The 20,256-nt window shown below is 46.5% G+C and overlaps 1 protein-coding gene across 1 annotated transcript in view; it reads left to right on the top strand.

Moving 5' to 3' along the window:
• Positions 1–8,590, top strand: part of LOC125956407 (transcription factor Sox-3-B) — a 33,431-nt gene extending 24,841 nt beyond the window's left edge. The window contains exon 6 of the mRNA XM_049688234.1: positions 7,446–8,590. Coding sequence (XP_049544191.1) covers positions 7,446–8,177 — 732 coding nt within the window. The 3' untranslated portion in view covers positions 8,178–8,590. The remainder of the gene's footprint in view (positions 1–7,445) is intronic.
• The last annotated feature ends 11,666 nt before the right edge of the window (positions 8,591–20,256 follow it).

Here is a 20,256-nt window from a genome sequence, read left to right as displayed (position 1 = left end):
TCCTGCTAGGCCTTCGGCTGGCCGACCCCGGCCGAGCTGAAGATGAAGTTGATGAAGTTGTCTTTAGATGATCCTCTTTTCAGCCTCTTTCTCCTCGACACCAACAGCAGCAGCAGCAGCAGCAGCAGCATGAGGCTGAAAGGCGCTGTGTTTAAAATGATTACAAGATTAATTTGATGATTTAACACTTTAGAGGTTGTTTCGCCTTCCCGTCTCTCTGGACCACTTTCGCGCTTTCACGCCTCACAGCTCAACATCACTCACTCACGGCCACAACAGCTCAAATCGTTAATCGACAGTCTGTGGGGAAGGAGAAGGAGCCGAGAAGGTGTGGAGGAACGTCGATCGTCGATCGTTTCCTTCTTCGCCGTTGCTTTTACTGGGAATTCCTATCCCTTTCGAGCTCGGTTGTACGCCTCGTCTTGGTAGAGTTTTAAGTGATAATTCGACGGTTTCCACTATGACCGATCAAATTATAGGAATTATCTGCTGCTGTTGCTGCTGTTGGTGTCGGATCGTCAGCCCGGTGGTTATCTTCATTTAACCCCTGGATCGATTTGACGCCTCATCCTCGGTCGATCACGCGGATCGGTCGGTTCGGAAATCGGAAGACGGTAGTAGCAGTAGTAGGGACGAGTTTCTTTTTAAACGGCTCTTTACGCCTCCTGATGGGATAATTGTTTTAGGCCCACGATGCAAACGATGGGTGGATTGATGATGATGATGATGATGGTTTGTTTGAGCAGCGTTTTGTTTGGCCACACTTATTTTACGCGTTACGCAGGCGAGATTTTAGTGCGGTTTTCGGTAGGCCACTTGACGGCCACTACGGTCCTGGGTTCGATTACTTTCTGACCGGGAAACTATCCGCGAACTGCTGCACTGGATGAGAAACAAACTACCAAAGCGGCGCTATGTCTACTCTGATGTTACGCTAGTTACCGGTCGCCTACTAAAGAAGTAAAGACAATAATCAGACCAAGCACCGGAGCAGAGAAGCACTGGTTGGAGCGTTTGCATGGGAATTGTTGGCTTCTGGCCAACATTCTCACGCGGGGAGCTGATGCTAACCGTAAATCATGCCGTTCGACGCACCGTACACACCTGACTCAGCTGCGGGAATCTTGGTAAAAGGTTTCGCTCCCGAACAAACCATTCATCAGGCCATACCAGGCCAGCTCTCCAAGGAGCCGCTGCCGCATTTTCCGCTCCATTTGCTATGGAATGAGCGCATTCGGCTCGCATGTTCACTCCAGCGATGAGCGAGTAACATCTTCATCATCAGCCGGATCAGCGCATCATCAGCATCAGTCGGATCAGCCGAATCAATCGATTACCAAACACCGATGAAAACGGTAGATGATTAGGAGGAACGATCGCGACCGTGTGGCGTTCCCGACATTCCACTCCCAAGTTCGGCAAAGTCTCAGCTCTCTGGATGACGTTTACGTTTTCAAACAATATATATCCGGAAAATAGCAGAACGCGCACGAGAAGTAGAACATCGAACTGTTCAGGGTCTTAAATTCCCAGCGACACTGTTTCTCACGCCTTCATGGCCGGCCCGGAAATGAGGCAACGTGCGTGTGTGTGTGTGAGAGAGAGAGGTTGAGAGTTGGCAGAAGGTACTATACCGCGATTCCCCTTTTTATCTGGCATGCAGCTCGGAAGGAATGGATTTTATCGACCCATAATCGAACCACCAACCGCCAGGAAACTGTCACGTCAGTCGTCGAGGATTTCTCTCCTCACTTCGAAGGGCGGGTGTCACTGACAACATCTAAACATTGAATTGTTAAACAAGCAAACAATGCGCAAGGTTTTTGCGTTTTCCGTAATTATACGCATGCGGTCGTGGTGGTGGTGGCGCGGCAAAGGGTGCCAGCCTACCAACAACAACAACAACAACGGCGAGGGAAGACCACCGGAAGCACGTGAACTACCGCGGTGGCCATTTTTTTCTAGCTTCCATTGGGTGACACTTTTTCCCGATTTTACTTTTTTGTTTGCCTAGATGACACAACGTGGACGAGCTCGGTTCGGTGGCGTCGGTTTGATGGTCCCGCGACCCCCTTTTTTGAGAGGACAAGACCGCGTGCCACACCTTTCACGATGAGGGTGCCGCGTGAGAAGCCGTGAAGGGTCCGTTTCGAGAGTGTGATTTTGGGTAAATACGGACGGAGCCGGGCGGAGGTAGTACGGGCGTTTTTGAAGGATTTCAAATGCGCTGCTCTGGTGTGTTTGTATTGGAAATCACTCGTGAAAGTGAAAACCCCCACGTTTGGGGAGGGTTAATATGTTTTCCTTTTCACGTGATAAATACAGTTTAAAGTTTATTCTGGGCTAAGTACCGCAATGGTTTGGCTACGGCACAGCGCATCAAGAGAGCCCTTGAGCAGGGTGATGAATTTTTTAAAAGAATTTTCATTGGACGTAAGCTCGGAATTCCCACTGCGGAAACTGTGAATCCAGGAGAAAATTATGTCATAAAGGATTGACACTCCTAGCACCGTTTTGCGTTCGATTTGCGAATCAATTTGCACTCACAGCCAAGTTCATCGCAAATACAGACAGGCACCGCCTTTTCACTTTCACTCTCTGGTGCATTGTTCCGGGCTGTCAGCTCAATCAATGTTGGCCAGCAGCAGCAAGTGGAATCGATTAATCGATGCCGAACGGTGTTTCTGGCTTCTTCGGGTGTGCTCTCTGGGGTAATTATGCCGCGCAAGCTGTCAACCAGATAGCTCACTCGCTCAGAGAGGAGTGCCATGAAAATGGCAGCCTTCTTGGATGACGAGGCTGGAGCGTGAAAAAATTGATTTTCGCGGCACGAAGCAATGATTGCATTTATCGCATCATTTTCCCCACTAATAATATACCATTACAATTTCATCATCACTTTAAAGCGTATTGGCCTCCAGCGTGTTGTGGTTGTGTGCTATGTCTTAACTCACCTCGCTCGCGGTCTCATCTTCATCGGTCACACGCCGCACCCCGATGTCTGGCTCGCAGGACTGGCGTGCGCCAACCGATTTTGGCCGCCACATTCCGTCCAGTTCCCTTGTTGTTTGTTGGCTTCGGTTTCCAGCCCGAGGCCGTCAGGGGCGCGCGCGAGGATATAATTATGTTTTTAACACATTGTTCTCCCGCTACCGTATCATTATGTATGTTTTTCTGCCCCTGCCCGTGCGCCACGGCCGCCGCTATTGTTGAACTAGTGTTTCACACACACGCAGAAGGCATACGAAGCGTGCAATTACCTGTTTCCTATTTAATCATAGTTCTTTACGCAATTGATGCTTAGATTCAGGGTGCCGAGGCTGCCAGGACTCACCGCACCTTTCTGACTGTGTTTCTCAATTTTCATCTCCATTTTCTGTAAGTGAAGTGATGTCGAAATAACACACACAAAAAAAACTGTAAAAGAAAAAAAGAAATGGAAAAACAACGTGCGACCTTTGTTTGGTTTCTGGGAGCTGACGGGCGGGGGGGCTCGTCAATTTTTCGGATGCGTAATTTGGCTACCGTTTATGGTGTACTACAGCCATCACACATCTTGGCAACACAACGTGGTCCTCGATCGAGTCTTACGTGAAATGTGAAGTGCACAAGCCTTAAAGCGCCACAAAGGGAAGGCGCCATGAGAAGGAGTACGCCTCACGTACGTCCCTACAATAAGTCCCACGAGCCTGCTAGACCTGTTGCTTCTGGAACTTTTTCGAACGTGACTGTGATTAAGCAGGAAGTTTTCTAAATGTCACCTTAAGTAATAGCTGTCTGAGTTGACGCGATTCGTTTAGGACGACGGGAAAGGTTAAACGGTTCACAATACCGATGACCTTTGGGAGCGTTTGCTTGAAAAACTTACAAAAGGGCATATATAGGAATAAAAGAGGTTGTAGTAGTTTTGCTTGAAAAGTTCATTTCGCAGTGCGGCGGTACAGACAAAAGAAAAGATTTAAGGAATTCAAAACCAACATTTACTCGGATTCCATTCTCGGGCAAGGGGCTTAGGGAACTTTTTCTACGATTTCCCACACAAGAAGTTCTGCAACAGTGTCACCGTAAATCCCTTCCGACACCCCAGCGTCTCGGTGTGTCTTGTGGCAGTTGTTTTGATTTGATTACGGGTCTCTCTATTGCTCGAGGTGGTTTCGCTAAGGCACCAGATAAGGTGTGTAATTTAAGAAAAACACCATTCCTGCGCATGAGGACCCCGCCAGCCATCCAGGGAGTCAAATGGCCTGCGGCAATCGTCCCTCTTGGTGCTGTTTGTCGTGTTTCGCACAGCTCCCGGCGTGCTACTGTGGGAACTGTTTGCAAACCATAGAAGCAGGTGCTGCTGGGGCACCTCACCAGGATCGGCATGAATGCCGTATCGGTCGGCCGGAAATAGCCGCCGGGGGGGAGCTCCTTTTGCTCGGGGTGCTCGAAGTCCTTCCCCTCCTATGAACACCCCAATTACTGTCCATTAGCTACTGAAAAGGGCGTTACAAACACATAGTACCGGCGTTGCTGCAAACAGAGGGTGCATTGTATGGGTGCTCCCTCAGAACCTTGCCTTCGTCAAGTCAAGAAGATGGAATTGGCCAACGCGGGCAGTCGCGACCCAAGAATTCGAAGTGTAGCACACAGCCAAACAATGGAATGCGTTGTTTCATGCATTTAAATTGCGATACATTTCTGTCTTGCAACGGATTTCACCTTCAGGCGCAGCAACGATGGCTCGTTATTGCGGATTGTTGTGTAATTGTTAGTATCAAATTGCAGTGTTAACATTCCAACAGCATTTTATACAAAAGCGTTGCTACTCTCACGATAAGAAACGAATTAGTAGGCCGCTTGACAGCACCGATCGAAATGACAGAAGGCTCTTGGATCATCTTGGAAATCTAAGAATGCCTTGACTCTTTCGCTCGGCGCCAGCTGATCAGAGTAATCGGGATGAAAGTGCATTTCATAGCAACACTGACACGGCATCATGGGTAGAAGAAAAAGACAGGAAGACTTCCCTTAAAAGGTCAGAAAGGGGCCGCAACGAGAAAGAAGCACGGCGGGCCAAAAGCAACAAAACAACACCCTCCCAAAGCCTCGACGACGTCTCATTCTGTCCGACGTTCAACAAAAGATGACATTCAAACAATGGTGTCTTAACGAGCGCGTCGCGTCTCGCGATCCGCGTCCTGCCACGACGGAAAGATGCTGCAATGGCCAAGGTGTGTGTGTGTGTGCGCGCGTTGTGAGGTGTTGAAAATAATCTAGAAGAAACGAAACAAAAATGGTGCCCCTCGGCTTGGACAGGTGATTGGGGAGGGACAGGTAAAGGGGGTAGTTGAGTAATAATAATGACAACAACAACAACAACCGGAGTAATAACAATAATGGCTAAAACAACAATAACGATCCATTCACGCGAGGATTGTGGGTTATTTATTTGAAGTTATTTATTATGTTCTTGTTATTCAAATTCATAACTCCCTGCACAGAAGAGAGGCGTGGGTGGGATACGGGTGGGGGCGGGGAGAGAGAGGAAGGGGAGCGCGGACTCAGGGTAAATGCATCGCGTCGCATGCACATTACGCGGACCATCAGACATCATCCGCCACACTCCAGGTCTCGTCATCTCGTGCTGTTGCTGCTGCTGCTGCTGCTGCGTATTCGATAACCTTCGATGATCCGCAGCTCGAGATGCCGTTTGGTACGACAATGTCGCGTTACATCTCTATCTGTGCGAATGACAAATGATGGAGCCCTCCCTCCCTCCCACCCGCGCCGCGCCCATCATGGAGCGTACAGGTGGAGACTTCACATTCCGTTCTACGCTGTCGCTCGCTCGCGAGATGGCGATAAAGTGTTCGATTGATGAGATGCACATTAGGTGCATGCAGAATCTGGCCGGTAATTGCTCAATAATGTGTGTGTGGGAGATTAAGCGAAGAGCGAGAAGGAGAAGAAGGAGAAGATGAAGGCCTCTACAATGTAACTATAGTAGCATCGAATAGGGAGTTGATCGTCAAGGCCTAGAATCGATGACATTTGCAATCTGTGCAGAAAAGGTATCAGGTTTGGATGAGAAATCAATTAGGGTTAGGTGTGATCAGCGATCGTGCAGCTGGTGTTCTTGAAGTTGAGTTGCGAGGTGTCTAAATTCCGCTACAGCGATTACATAGATCAACTGCAACTGATCACTGACTGATAGCAATAGCTTCTAGCTTCCTTAAGCCTTCATCCCGTCCGCTACATATCCCTCGACATCTAACTTGTGAGTGACCTCACACAAAAGGCGCTGGATCGAAGCACGTGCGGGAACGGAAGACACTTCAGAAGATCTGCCACAAGCGGAAGCCAAGATGCCGGTAAAGATAAACCGGCATCGCCGGGTTTCTTGCTTACCAACAACCTACGCACCGAGCATGCGACGCCTGGAAGCTGGCTGCCGGCTGACGGACTTGGAGCTCGTTTTGGAAGAGCTAATTTGAATATTAATACCGAGCGATCCCCTCGAGGGGGAAAGGGAGGCATTCCACACCGGCGGCGGATGTTTATTTCCCGCCGTCGTATGGCGGCCTTCGTGTCTTGTGGTCTTGTCGGCATGTGGCATGCGAAGAAGCCACCGCCAAGGTTCCGATCACCCAGAGTCCCAGAGATCATATTTTAGCTTCTTGTTTTCGGGCGCGGGGCGAAGGATTATCGAATTTTTCATTTCGATTTGCATGAGCTGAAGCGGGTGTCTCTCTCTCTCTCTCTCTCTCTCTCTCTCTCTTTCTTTCTTTTGCTCTCCCTCTCTGCGCAAAATGCGAAACATGCTGCGGAGCTGCGGAGGTGCATCGGTCAGATCAGAAACAAAGCAGACCGTCCGCGGATCAGCGGATCGTGGTCTCCCGTCGTGTGTGCTTCACACTTGGCCGCGCCAGTTGATTACAAACGAAATCCCGTAGGAACGGAAGGAATGCTGCTGCTGCTGCTCGGCTCCGAGGCCTAAAGATTGAGTTTTATGCTGCTTTATGACGCGGGCGTTGCGTTTGTGTCTCGCTTATCGAGGATACGAGGGTGTATTTGGCGAAATCAATTCCCTATTTGGGGTGTTGTGAGCGCTTTGAAACACAATCCCGTTGTGCTTCCACTTTTACCAAGCCATGGTAGTCGAGGGTTGTTTATTGGTGCCGTCTAGAAGCTGCTGCTGCTGTTGCTTTATTCTTTTTTTTTAATCGTTCGTTCCAGCGTAATGAAGGAATAGAAGAAAGAATTTAGGCTAAAGAACCAAGAGGATGTTTCTTAAATTGGTCTAAGAAGCGATTTGAAGTCGATCGAAACAATCTAAGAAGCGATTTGAAGTCGATCGAAATTGTCACTGTATCTGAAATACATTCGCAAAACTTCAACAATCGCTTTCCATTGACGCCTCGCTAACTAATGCTCGCTCTGTCACTTCTTCTACTCCACAGTCATCGATCTCATCGCAGATGGACGTCTCCAAGTTTGCGCTGGACCGGAGCGCCTATCTGAACACGGCGGCCGCCAGTGCGCTGTACGATAGCTCAAAGTCGCAGACCAACCCATACAGCAGCTATCTCGATCCCACCTCCGTCCTCACCAAGGCCTACTTCGACTCCAAGATGTACCAGGATCGGGCACAAGCTGCCGCCAGCTATGCATTCGACATTTCCAAAATCTATGGCTCCTCCGCTCAGCATCAGCATCAGCAACACCAGCAACAGCAGCAGCAGCAGCAGCAACAGCAACAACAGCAGGCGCAGCAACAACAGCAACATCACCAGCAACAACAGCAACACCAGGCACTCTCTCACCATCAGCTTCACCATCAGCATCAACTGAACGGTGGTGGTGGTGGTGGTAGCAGCGGCAATGGCAGTATCCTTGATGAGCGAGAATCGACTCCGCAGCTCAGTGACGGAACGGTCGACATTAAACCCCAGCTCGGTGAGCCAGTGGACGGATCACCGCTGCATGGTCACAGCTATGGTCCTGCCGGGTTGCTGGGTAGCGGAGTGGCCACAGCGAGTGGTCTGTACCATCAGTATTCAGCGGCGGCGGCTGCAGCGGCCGCCAGCCAAGTGGCGGCAGCCGGCAGCAGTGGCGTTGGTAGTGGCGGATCGGGCGCTGGCGGTAGCTCCTCGCCCGGGGACTACCGGAGACCGCTGACGGTGATCTTCTGACCCAACTCGGAGCTCATGGTCGATCGGGACTACTGAGGCGGAGAGTCGTCGTGGAAAACGAACTTATTTGTTTTTGTTAGTTTTTGTTTTGTTTTCCCATTCCATTTTCCCTACAGTATACGATCGGTGACCGTGGTTGATGCTTAAATACGTCGTGACAGATAGATGGCTTTCCAGGTAGGGAAAGAGGCTGCGATAAGATAGTTTGCGTGCCAGCGAAGTGAAGCATAAAGTGGGAATCAATCTCGGGATCGAGGACCGGATATGTAGATTATCGCAAAACTGATCCGGAAATAATGCGTCGAATGATGCGCTGGCAAAACAAATAAATACGACACGAACCATGCAGTGTGTGAACAGGAGAGAACGAATGATATTAAATAATAAAATAAAAGAAATTCAAAATACTAAATTGCGTCGATAAAGTAAAATAAAACCAATGCTATTGTCATTTCAACGAACGAGATTGCCGGGGAATTAGTTAATGCGGTTGAACAATAATATTCGAACTTCTGCAGCGCTTAAGGAATTTATTTCTCTTCTCCGAAGACATTTTCAGTGGGATAAACGATGACGCTGGCTGTGATTTATCCTATAATAGACGAGAACGAGGACGAGGAGTGATTCTGAAAAATCGTTCCCGAAAACAGATTTTTTGAATTCAAATGACGTGAGAAAAAAAGATCACTTGATGAGAAACAAAGCAGATTTGCGAGAAAAAAGACTTTCACCTAGATGGCGCTGATGTCAATATCATCCAGCGCCATCTAGGCGCTAAGGATTGGAAACTCGGTTTAAATCAAAGGTTTTTAAACGGTTAAAATTGCGGTACAAACGGGATGACAGTCGCCCCGCAGTGTGCATCACGAATATATGGTCAACAAGGCAGGCTGTCCTCTGACACGTTTTCCAAAAGTAAGACAAAGCAATTCCAAATTGATTAAAGTCGCCCAGGACCTTCCGGAGCGCCAATGCGATTCTTTCCGACATCGTGTTCGAGATAGCGACCCGTAGACCCATAGATCAATGTTAGTTTGCACATACGCTAATACATGTTTGAACAGTTGCTGGGACGTATGCTAGGCTTATCGACCCGGGTTTATTCCGTTTTCCACATTCTTCGCTGATCAGCATACGCTATCATCAGTTCGAACGAGATTTCACTATGTTCTCACGTTTCTGGTCTTTAGCAAGCATTGCAAGGGCACTTGAAAATATTTTTCACTGGTAGATATGGTGTCAAGAAGGTTAGTACAGAGTCTGCCGGCAGTTTTAAGGCTGGGAGCATGCCTGACTCGCACCCATTTGAAAAAGCTAAACTGTACAAAGCGTTGTTACACACAATAGGACTGCCAAAGTCACCATAGCATGAAAAACCAGACACCGATGTAAAGCATTGTGTTCTGCAATCATAAAAAATGGAAGATTATTTATAAATTACAATCATGTCATTTTTCAATGGATGTTTAAACTCACGTAGAAGCTATACCAGGGAATGTCGCTTGACATGTCTCATCTGGGGCAAGTGTGTAGTTTGCTCGCTTCAGACTAGCAACTCTAATCTTGTTTTCGAGTCTGCCCCATCCAATCAATAAACAGCTTACGGTTGGTGAAAATGGAATCTCACTCGTCGCTACCGCAATCGGTTGCACATTTGTATAATCGATGAAGGTGCCCTTAATGGTTACAATAGCCACATGGTTTGCACCAGAAAAAACATCCAACATGTCGTGATTTTTGAAGCCTTCAGTTTCAAAAGTGAATCCCTCCTTGTTCACGAAATTACTGCCGGCACGGACTGTAATCTATCGAATAAAGGTACGACGGATAATTCGAATTTTGTTGTTGTTTAACCTCTTTGGATTGTTTCCTTCACTCACCGAGGAGATTAGTGGATCGATTAAAGACTGATTTAGTCCCCCAGTGACAACGGTGGTGTAGCTTATAATAGCGCCTGTTCTATAATAGACTCCATTCGATGTGTCCGTTATTATCAGCGTAGCTAGGTACGGATAGTCTGCTATTGAGATTGTGCTTCCTCCGGCAATACGTCCAGTCCTTATGGTGTCTAGGGTGCTGCTGCCATTCTCGTAGATCTCATCGTGAATATTCGCCGGAGAATCCGATTCACTCTCCGGATCAGTGGCCTCTTCTTCTTGAGCCATGGTACAATATGCACCGAATAGGACTGCCAACAAGATCAGCTTCACACTTTGCTTCATCCTTGCAACCACTGAACACTTCGCAGACTGATGATATCCACTGATACTAGGTTGAGCAACTGGTTGATAGCACCACAATCAATCCATAATTTAAACCAAAAAAGGTATCTGGGTCTGGATACCTTTTCCTACCTTCTAGTTCTGGTTACCTAGTGGGAGACGGCTGAAGGCCATCGATACTAAACCTAGAAGCTGTTGCGAGACATCCTTGAAGCTTCGAACACGGAAATAAAAAAACACCTGCCATTTGAGCAAACAGTATGCTTAAGCCGTGCTGGAATAGAAGATTCATTAGCAACGCTTCCAAGAATCCAAGGGCAACCTTAAGCGGGTGTTGAACGGTCTCGGAAGTTGTCGTGTTTCGTGATTTTTTGTTAAAATTCCTAAAAGTCACACTTGTACCAAGGGCCCTTTTAGTGACAACAACAAGGTCGACAGTAGGTACGCTGTATCCATACGCGTCCTTAGCGGTTCGCCTATTTGTTGGAGCTAGTTCCATATAGGGCCGTACCAACAGCAACCTTGGATTTACCTCGTGTTTGGTTTCTGTAGAATAGAAGCACGGTGAGATCTACGGCATGTGGTGCGAGAAAAGCTGATTTGACGATTTTTTAGAGTCCAAATGGAGTGAGTAAATGTGGGCAAGTCATTTGACTATGTGTTCATAGCATCTTCAATAAAACTGTTGGAGGTAGATTATAGTGTCAAGGTGCTTTGTGCTTATATATTTTTTGAATTTTTCGCTCCAATCTTATTCCTGATACAGTTTAACAATGGTAAAGCTTCTGGTGGCAAAATCTGTTGCCGAAAGATTTGCGACAAGGATTTTGTTGCGATCAAGTCATCCTTCCACGAGTCCAGTTCCATGAGTCCATTTCGTCTAGACCATACAACATGTATATGCAGCGTATTTGAAAGCTATGCAGATCTCATTACTCTAGTTCAAAACGTTTCTCTTTCCGGTGGAAGAGTCAAGGATTTTTTAGCATAAAGTGAAAAAAGAAACAGCATGCGGTTCGAATGCGTTTTAGTCGATGAAACATTTACATACTTGCCGTCCATCGATGTGTAATCAGCCGTTTTGATATGCTAATAACCCTTTTATCGCTCTTGCGTCAATATGATTTAATTTTATTAATTTATCATATAAAAATATTATTTTCTTTTTTTATCAAATAAAGAAACCATTTAAACCTTTTGTTTTTTTTTTCTTCTATCGGATGTCGGGAATCGCCATCCACAGGCTACCACAGCTTGAGGGCAACACTTTTGCAAATTTAATACTACTCTAACAAGGCACCTCATCGTTAGTACCATACAAGTCCTCACCGTAAGTGTCCTCACGATGGTTGAGATGCTTGAATTGATTATTCCACGACGCACCTCGCTTTTCTCCAGCCATCTCTAATGATCGTGAATTCATACGGAAATTCCTGGACCTGGTGGCCATTCCGGGACATTCGAACGAACGATATTTGTTAGATTAGAGACCCTCCTCATACGAGAAGTCTCGCGGCACTCGCCGCGCATTTCAAATCTCTTTCACGGCGGCAGCAGCAGGAGCGTACTTCTTCTTTTTCTTCTATTTCATCGGAAATTGGAGCATGCTGGTTCTTTGGCAAAAGCAGAAACTCATTAGAATCCAAGAAGCAATACGTCGGCCCAATTGGAATGGAAAATCCACTCAAACCATCGGGCCTACCAAATCCCGGAGCATAAACGTTGCAACGGTCCATCATACGGAAGCGGAGCAGAAGAGTCTGCGATTCGCGATCTTTCTCTACGGGCTAGCCATTGCAATGGTCCGCTGCTGCTGGTCACTCGAAGAAAAGGTAATTCGGTCCGGTCGTGCCCTGACCAACCATTGGCAGCGCACTGATTGGATAACAATGATTTCTTCCTGTTTTGTCGATGCTCTCCGAAGGGAGGACGCTTTTCCTGTCGAGTCGTGGCCTTTCGCCGAAGAATAGGAGGTACCGGACCGTAGCCGAGCCATGCTATGGAACCGTGGACATCTCGAAATGACTCCAACCAACGGAGACGAAAGAGTGCCGGTGTGGTTTTGGGTCAAAAGGGAATTAGCGTATTGAGGGCCGAGCAGAACGAGTGAAGGTAGGAAACCACAGAGGCAGCAGCAGCAGCAGGTTAGCTGGATGGCAATAAAATCTGAATAAATGTTAGCTTGCAGAAAAGGATGCCCCTGTCGGCGTCCTCTGGTTTTCCCGTTTAGGTCGGCTACTATAGCACACGATGGCGCGCACCTTTACCAAAAAGCGAAAGACCCAACGACGACAACGGCGTCAGCGACGACGACGACGACGACGAGGACAATGTTTGTTTGTTATCAGAATAACACAGCGAAGCCATTTGTTTTCGAATAATGGACATTATTCTCTATTATTCCCTTTTTATGGGCCGAACACTCCGGCCCCTGGTGCCTGGTGCTGCGAGGGATGGAATTCAGGAGATGGAAACCTCCTGCCCGTGAGCTTCGGAGGTGTTGGTTGGTTGGTGGTCGTGGTGTGTCGACACAAAGGCACATTCTCGGTGGTTTTTAGACAAAGTGATGGTGACCCAACTCCACCAAGCCGCGCCACATGGATGGTGTTGTTGTGAGATTTGTCCCCATGCCCGACGAGAACGGTTTCGGAACCGAGCATAGGAATGAGCAGCGGATTAAATCTCCGCCACAGTTCGTACGCACTTGCAAGCGGAAAAGGGAAGTCCTCCATCGTACCCAAAGGCATTCGGAGGAAATCTTTTGCCACGCATCTTCCGGCGATGCGTGTCCTTCGCGTTGCTGGCATCGAGTTGATCGTGTGATTTATTTTAATCCCCTTGACTTAATAGAATTCGATTTCGGTAAGACACTATACTTTGCATCCGAAGCGGCGCAGTAGTAGTGAAGTGGTTGGGATTAAGGATTTGGGGATGCTTTTGGTAGCTTGTATGTCCTTCGCGATTGGACTTCAGGTATGGTAGAACTAGAAGTTTTATGCAAGACCCCCAAGCCTGTCGAGTAGGTCTTTTGTCGTATTTTCCATTTTCTTTTTATCCCATCGCCGTCATCGCCTTATTGCTATTCAACACCTAAGTAGTAGAACCTTCTCTTGCGAAGGTTGGAAATTTGTATTTCATTCAAGTGCGATTGACTTGGATTGTAGTACTGATTGCTATGAGGTTTTAGCATAATCTTTTTGTTATTGTGTCACTTTTTGTAAAAGTATGATTTGAAATGTTTCAAAGTAAGTAAAACAAAGCAGTGGTCTTTGCATAATTAGTTTCAGATTTAGTAGCTGGTATAACATCAAAATTGCATTTTAAACAAAAATTTTATTGGAAAATTTACTATCAAAGTTAATTACGACTTACAGTCCAATTTCGAATTAATTTCAATAGCCAGATGCAGTTGTCCTGCTCTGGGTTCATTCCATTAGCTCTAGACCATCTAAAGAGTAGAAACCTTTTTCGTAGAATGAGCCTTTTTATTCGTCATCATGTCTTCTGTTTATAAAAATGTCTTATTTACTTGACAAAGCACATTACTTAAAAACTTTGGTCGGTCCAAGATCTTGCTCTCTGGCAAATATTTCTGTCATCCCACATCCCACCCAACGGTGGAACATATCAATGAAATCAACGGTCATCGGCACCAACCGCCGGTTGCCACAGTCGTTGCCGGAATGTTTATGCTGCCCAGCACACTGGTGAGGAGATTCAATATATCTGTCGCTGCGGGCTGAATGCGAAGACTGACCGGAGTAACCATCAACACCGTCGCGCTGCGAAAATCAATTGGAGTATTTTTTATGTAGCTTCTTCCCTCTTCTTCTTCATTCGCTTTTCATTCCCTCCAGCTTCCATCTAGCCTCCATCTAGTGCCCTGTTTTCTTTCTTCTAGTCACACAAAAGCCACATCTCGCGCGCCCTCGGAACAATATCTTCATTGACCACCGATTGGTTTTTGGATGAGGCGAGAGCGAAACCGAGGAAGAAAGCGACCATCCCTCCTCAGGCAGCTCCCGCGGTGTGAGTCCTTTCCGGTCGGAGCGGAGCGTGGCATCGCTCGCTGAAATCCGATTCCTTCTTCGCAGCACCCTTAGAAGTGGTGGTGGCCACTCTTTTTAGCGATCGCACCAGTTATCTTCTTATCAAAATTTTACGCCCAACTTCCGCTGACCATGAACCATGATGCCCGCACCCGCGTGCCCACAGCACGTGCTGCAGACATAAAAAGGACGAGAGGTGGACCAACGTCACCTAACCGCAATAAATTTCGCTTCCCATTTTACGGAGAAGGATACTTGGAGGTTGGTGCCGCCGGTTGGCGTTGTCCTTGCGGTAGTATGTTTTGCGTTTTATTCGACCAATTTTTTTCTCGCTACAAACATGCTTCGAACAGCGAACTGTCGCAGTGCTTTGTGCGTTGTTGTGAGGAGGCACTTCGGTTTCGGAGCGAATTTCGGTTTGATTTAGAGTGCTGAAGGTGAGTGCACGATGGCTGGATGCTATTTTATGCTGAACTAGGCTCAAATGTCGTTACTTGAATCGATCTTAGTAAGAAGGACAATTCCTGTTTTGGGAGGTTTTGGGAAAACGGAGCGAAGATTCCTCCTTTAAAAATCGACAAACAACAGCAAAATCTACATTGCAGCGACTAAATACATAACATAAACATATTTGTTAAAACTATATATTTATCTAAAGTCTAGAAAGCGTCAACAATATTTCTAGCACCTTTATTTCGTGTAAGCAAGAATCACAAATTATCCTTATGGACTTGGCATAACTTTCCCTTTAAGCTAATCGAAAATCGCTCCAAAAAAAAAAAAAAAAACACGGTCCACACCATCGGACGATCGAAATCGAACGTTTGTAATAACTTGACCGCATTTTATTGGTCCCCGTTGACCATAGCCCAAGCAGCATTTTCAATTGTTGTGTTGTGCCACCGCTAAGTGATATTGTTCTCGATTATCCCACTCCAATCTATTGCTACCTGTCCCCGTCGTCGTCCATGCCGAGGGTTTATGAAATTTCAATTTTTCAAATTGCCCACACACCACCGTCGATGCCGAGGACGCACGACGAGCGAAAGCCAATGCGAGGAGCATCAATGCTTACCCCTTTTCAATCTTTTACTATGCCAACGCATAAGCGGCTAACTTATTGTTATGGCATCTCTAATCTGCCCTTCAGCTTTAGGATTATAATTCTTTATTGGCTATGCGCGCGTATGTGTATGTGTGTGTGTTGCTCCCTTTTGCGTAACGACCATCCCGTGCTCGGCGACACGTTCTCGGCGTTTTCCCTTTTGTCAAAAGGATTTTCCAGATTTCCAAACCAACCAACCAACCAACCGACCGATCGACCGATTGGATTGAACGAAGCGAGTAACAGCGAGACTGTAGGGGCGTCTCCCGATGATTATGCGACGATAATGACGGGGGATTGTGTTTATTGTTTACGGTGTTTATGATTATTCATAAATATATCTTCATGTCGGTGGCTGCTGGGTGCACGAGAAGGTTCCAGCCGTAATACGCCGGGACAGAACCCCTCCTAGGACTCGCTAGCAGTTGGTTCTGCTTCGTCCTTCAGTGCGCCGCACAGCATCGATTTTGAAAGAAACGTGCGACGAATTAGCCAGGGTGAGCGTGAAGTGGCCGTGGAGGGGAAAGTGAAACGTTCCATGTGTTTCCGGTGGCTGCTGCTACTGCTCCTGGTAGTGGTGGTACTGGTTCGTGGTTCGGATTGTTGGTTGCTTGGGAAGATAATAACTGACCTAAGATGATAGTGCCACCCTTGAACCCTCTCTAATCAGATACTAATGAGTGGCGTCAGTCTGGCCTAGCGTGGTTTCTGTCAGCAGAAGGGAGCGGAGCTGATTTGGTATCTCTTTTAATCAACCAAAGTCTTCAAAGTGTTTTTGAAGCCGTTAGATATTTAATTAACCTATTACAGTTAATTTAATTGTTGGGCGTTTCATTTGGGAAAGGTCATTTGATTATCAAAAATAATTTGAAACAAATGTTTTCAACAGTCAAATGAGAAGGTATAAGAAATCTGAAATTTCCCTATTCTTTTCTTTTTATTCTTGATAGATTTCTGGATGCTTTAAACAAAATTAATCAAATCATTTTTTTGTAAAACATGCATTTTAAGCACTATTCACAAATTTAAAACTTTGAAATGCTAGTTATACTCAAAAGCTAACTTAGTAATTGTCAGTTAACATAATGCAAGAATGATCCATGCTTTCACCAAACATTTCTTTTTCAAACGTTACTTTGAAAGAGCTTTCAAAATTATATGATGAACTACAATTCAATTGCTTGGTCTACGTTCAAAAAACAACAGTTTCCTTTCGTGAACAAGCTTAAAATTCTTTTATGTATGGCTTTATAATCTTTATTTTTATCCTATATTTTATTTCCTTCAAGAAATAGCGATAGTTCCATGGATACAATACGTTGCCCTATGAAGAAGAAAAACTCCAAACAGTCCAGCATTCCACTACACTGAATTCCAATGTTCACACTCGTTAGCTAATACTCATCCAGTGGCCAAACCTTGCCAAAAAAATAGGGAAGAAGTAGAAACCAACCCACGAACCAGCTCGACCACGTGTTGCGCGAAGCGTTACAACAATAAACACGCACCACGCACCGAGCTCCGCGCACACACAACGTTAGCATTGTCTCTTCGTGTCGTTTCGTTTTCGGTAACCGAAGTAACCGAAGTAACCTCTACTACTACGATACGGCATTGGGTGGTTGATGATGCCGGATCCTGCGCTATCCTGCCACCGTGCAGTGGAGCACAATCGAACGAGCGCCATTGTGTGCGACTGTGTGCGTCCCAGCACGGTGCGGCGATGCGCGCGAGTACAACATTCCCGCCAACCCGTGTGCTCCATTGTGTTGTCTCGGTGACACTCGGTGGGGAGGTGATGGAGGCGCACCCTCGCACCGCACAATTGCACACATAAGTGAGTGAAAGCATAGCAGGCAACGCCAGGCAGCATAAAGGGCGGAAAACCACACCCGCTAATTTTTCTTATTGGCTACTGGCCCGGCTGGGGACCGACACCGTGGGCCGCGGCGCATGGCGCAAAATGATGTCACTTTCTCACCTCTCGCTCTGCCATTTGCCTTTTGTCCTTTTTATTACGAGCGTCACCGAGGACGACACCACCGACGACGACGACGACGACGATGATGATGGCCGCTGGTGCCGCGTGAACCGATGTTCCGTTTTGTTTGGATTCCCTTTCTGGCCACATGCAAAAGGGGGGGCACGAGGGTTCTTATCTTTCATCCCTTCCCGAGCCGAACAATGGATCCTTTCTTTCGCGTTTGTATGGGGACAACTACGACGACGCCATCATCGTGTAATGGCGTACCGTGCCACAACCCCCCCCCCCCCCCCCCCCCCCCCCCCCCCCCCCCCCCCGGAGGGTGGCAAGTTTTATCGCGCAGCGAATGACGATACCGCGCCGATGTATCTGGACGAGCTGGACAAGATCGGTTGATGGTTTTTTTTTATATCTATATATATAAAAATCTCGTGTCACATTTTTTTGTGTCCAAACTCCTCCGAAACGGCTGAACCGATTCAAACCAAACTTTGTGTGTATCTTCTGTAGGTATCAGAATCGGATGTAAACTATATTTCATTCCCATTACTTGAGTTATTCAAAAAATAGAAAAATTATTTTCCGTAACTTTCTGTTAACCTTTGATTTGATATTTTTCTTAGATTTTTCATATAAAAAAACTCCTAATCCCAAATTTTCATAGCCCTAGCTCAAACAGTTATTTTTTAATGATTTTTTGAAAATCAACTACTTCACCCAACAGTAGTTGCAATACTGAGCGCCAGGGAGCGTTGTCAGTGCGAATTAATTTAATTGATGAGATTTTATCCTAGAAGGCTTAGCTCAGACCGGTTTAAGCAGCAGTTTAATGTGCTCGATTGCACTTTTAGTAGGAGGTAAAAAAATCTGCACTTTCCCCAAACAACTATGATGATAATTGAAGTGCAATATGAAAAATCTAGAGATTTTCAATCGTCGAGTCAGATACCGATATCCGGCCGTATCGATGACACGGACCACTCATATGCATGTTGAATTCTATATTTTTTTTGCAACCATTAACTACATCATTAGCTAAAAAACTGGCATTTATATCGAATCTATACTGAAAGGCAGTATATATCAACTATTAACATTATCATAAATGATGTTGCGCGGGCTCCAAACTCCAGGCGGTAACGTTAGGAGCTCAACTCAGTTATTGGAAAAATGAGGCATCATGTGTGTTCCCTAGAAGGACACCGGCAAACCCGGGGTATAAAAGGGCAGGAGATTTGCGAATAAAGGGGAATCTGACTAGAAAACTCCTTTTTGGTCAGATTCTTTGCGACGCTAATGGTATCCCAAAAGCGAGAACCCCTTTCCGAGGGCCTAGCACCTACGACAAAAAACCTGAGCTCGATAGTCCCCCAAAAGCGAAAAGGAATTAAAGGCGACGGGATTACATACGAAACAAACAGTCTCCGTTAGTCGGTGCCCAGCAATGCTTCCGATTCCTTCGCAGGCAAAAGGGAAGCGTGCCAGCCGAGTATCAACTGCCAATGATAGTTTAGTAATAGTAGCTGATCAATCCATGAAAAAATAGGCTCAAAACCATGGTTGGCGATCATGTAACCCAGTTTGAATAATCGGTAATTATTAACAACAATCATAACACACAAAGTAGAAACTCAAAGAAATAGAACATTTCAGTAAAACCTAATCTTCTACGCGTAGCGACGCACGCGGGTCATGCTAGTAAATCTATAGTTTTTTATGTTCTCTTTTCACTTCATTCATATTCTGCTCCAGAGACGCGAAGCATAAACCAGCGCAACCAGCCGAAGCGGGAAACATAAATCGATTGTTTGTACAATGGCCAGACAACTCTCCAATGGCATGGAAAGACAACGAATGCGTGTTAATAAGAAAGAGGGAAACCGACAAACTGACATGGACTTTGATGAAAGTAAATAAAGCAAACGAGAGAAAAGCGTTTGAAACACCACGGAACACGCACGAACACACACACACAAAAACATTATGATGAAAGTTTACTTTTTGATAAACACACCCCACGGTGATTGTTCGACTCTCGCGTTCGGACCCGCGAACCGATGTAGAACAGATAACACAGATGTCGTAGCACTCAGTCGTCCAGAGTGTCAGAAGCCCGAGTGACGTGACTTTCACTCGCTAGAAGCTCTAGTCCGACGCTGGCCTGAAAGGAAATCATAAAACAAGCGAACGGGACACGGCTCGGCAGGATAACAGCGAGCCGGGACCGGGCCGGGAAGCAGTAGTGATAAAAGCATAAACAGATCATGCCCAGCTCATCCCAAAGACATCCCATTTTTGTGGTTAGTGTCGGAGGATCAGGAGCATAAGCAATCGCAAACCGTCCTCTGAAAGGCAACCCATCGTCTACAGCCTAGCCTGGCACCGATATTGTCTGGTTTCACGTCACGTTTGTCACTCGCTGCTCTGCATGCGTTCCTGCTTCCTTTCGTGGAGAGGCAACCGCTTTTTGTGCGATGAAACCACACGAAACAAACAAAACATTAAGAAAAACCATCGCAAGGAGAGGAGGAGGAAAATTTGAGGTTTTTTTTTCTCCTTCAGCAGTTCGGAACTGATTTTGAATACGGCGAGTGCGTGTTGTCTGGTTAGCGTATTTTCACACGCTGGCCACATCCGTGAACGCGAAATAACGCGGGGCATGTATTTTATGTGCCCGAACTCACTCGAGAGCTCGAGAGGACAGGCAAGTCAGGCGCGG

This window comes from Anopheles darlingi, chromosome 3, assembly GCF_943734745.1.
Source record: "Anopheles darlingi chromosome 3, idAnoDarlMG_H_01, whole genome shotgun sequence".
Taxonomy (NCBI): Eukaryota; Metazoa; Arthropoda; class Insecta; order Diptera; family Culicidae; genus Anopheles; species Anopheles darlingi.
The sequence above is the reverse complement of the archived record's forward strand: the minus strand, read 5'-3'. Positions and strand labels throughout refer to the sequence as shown.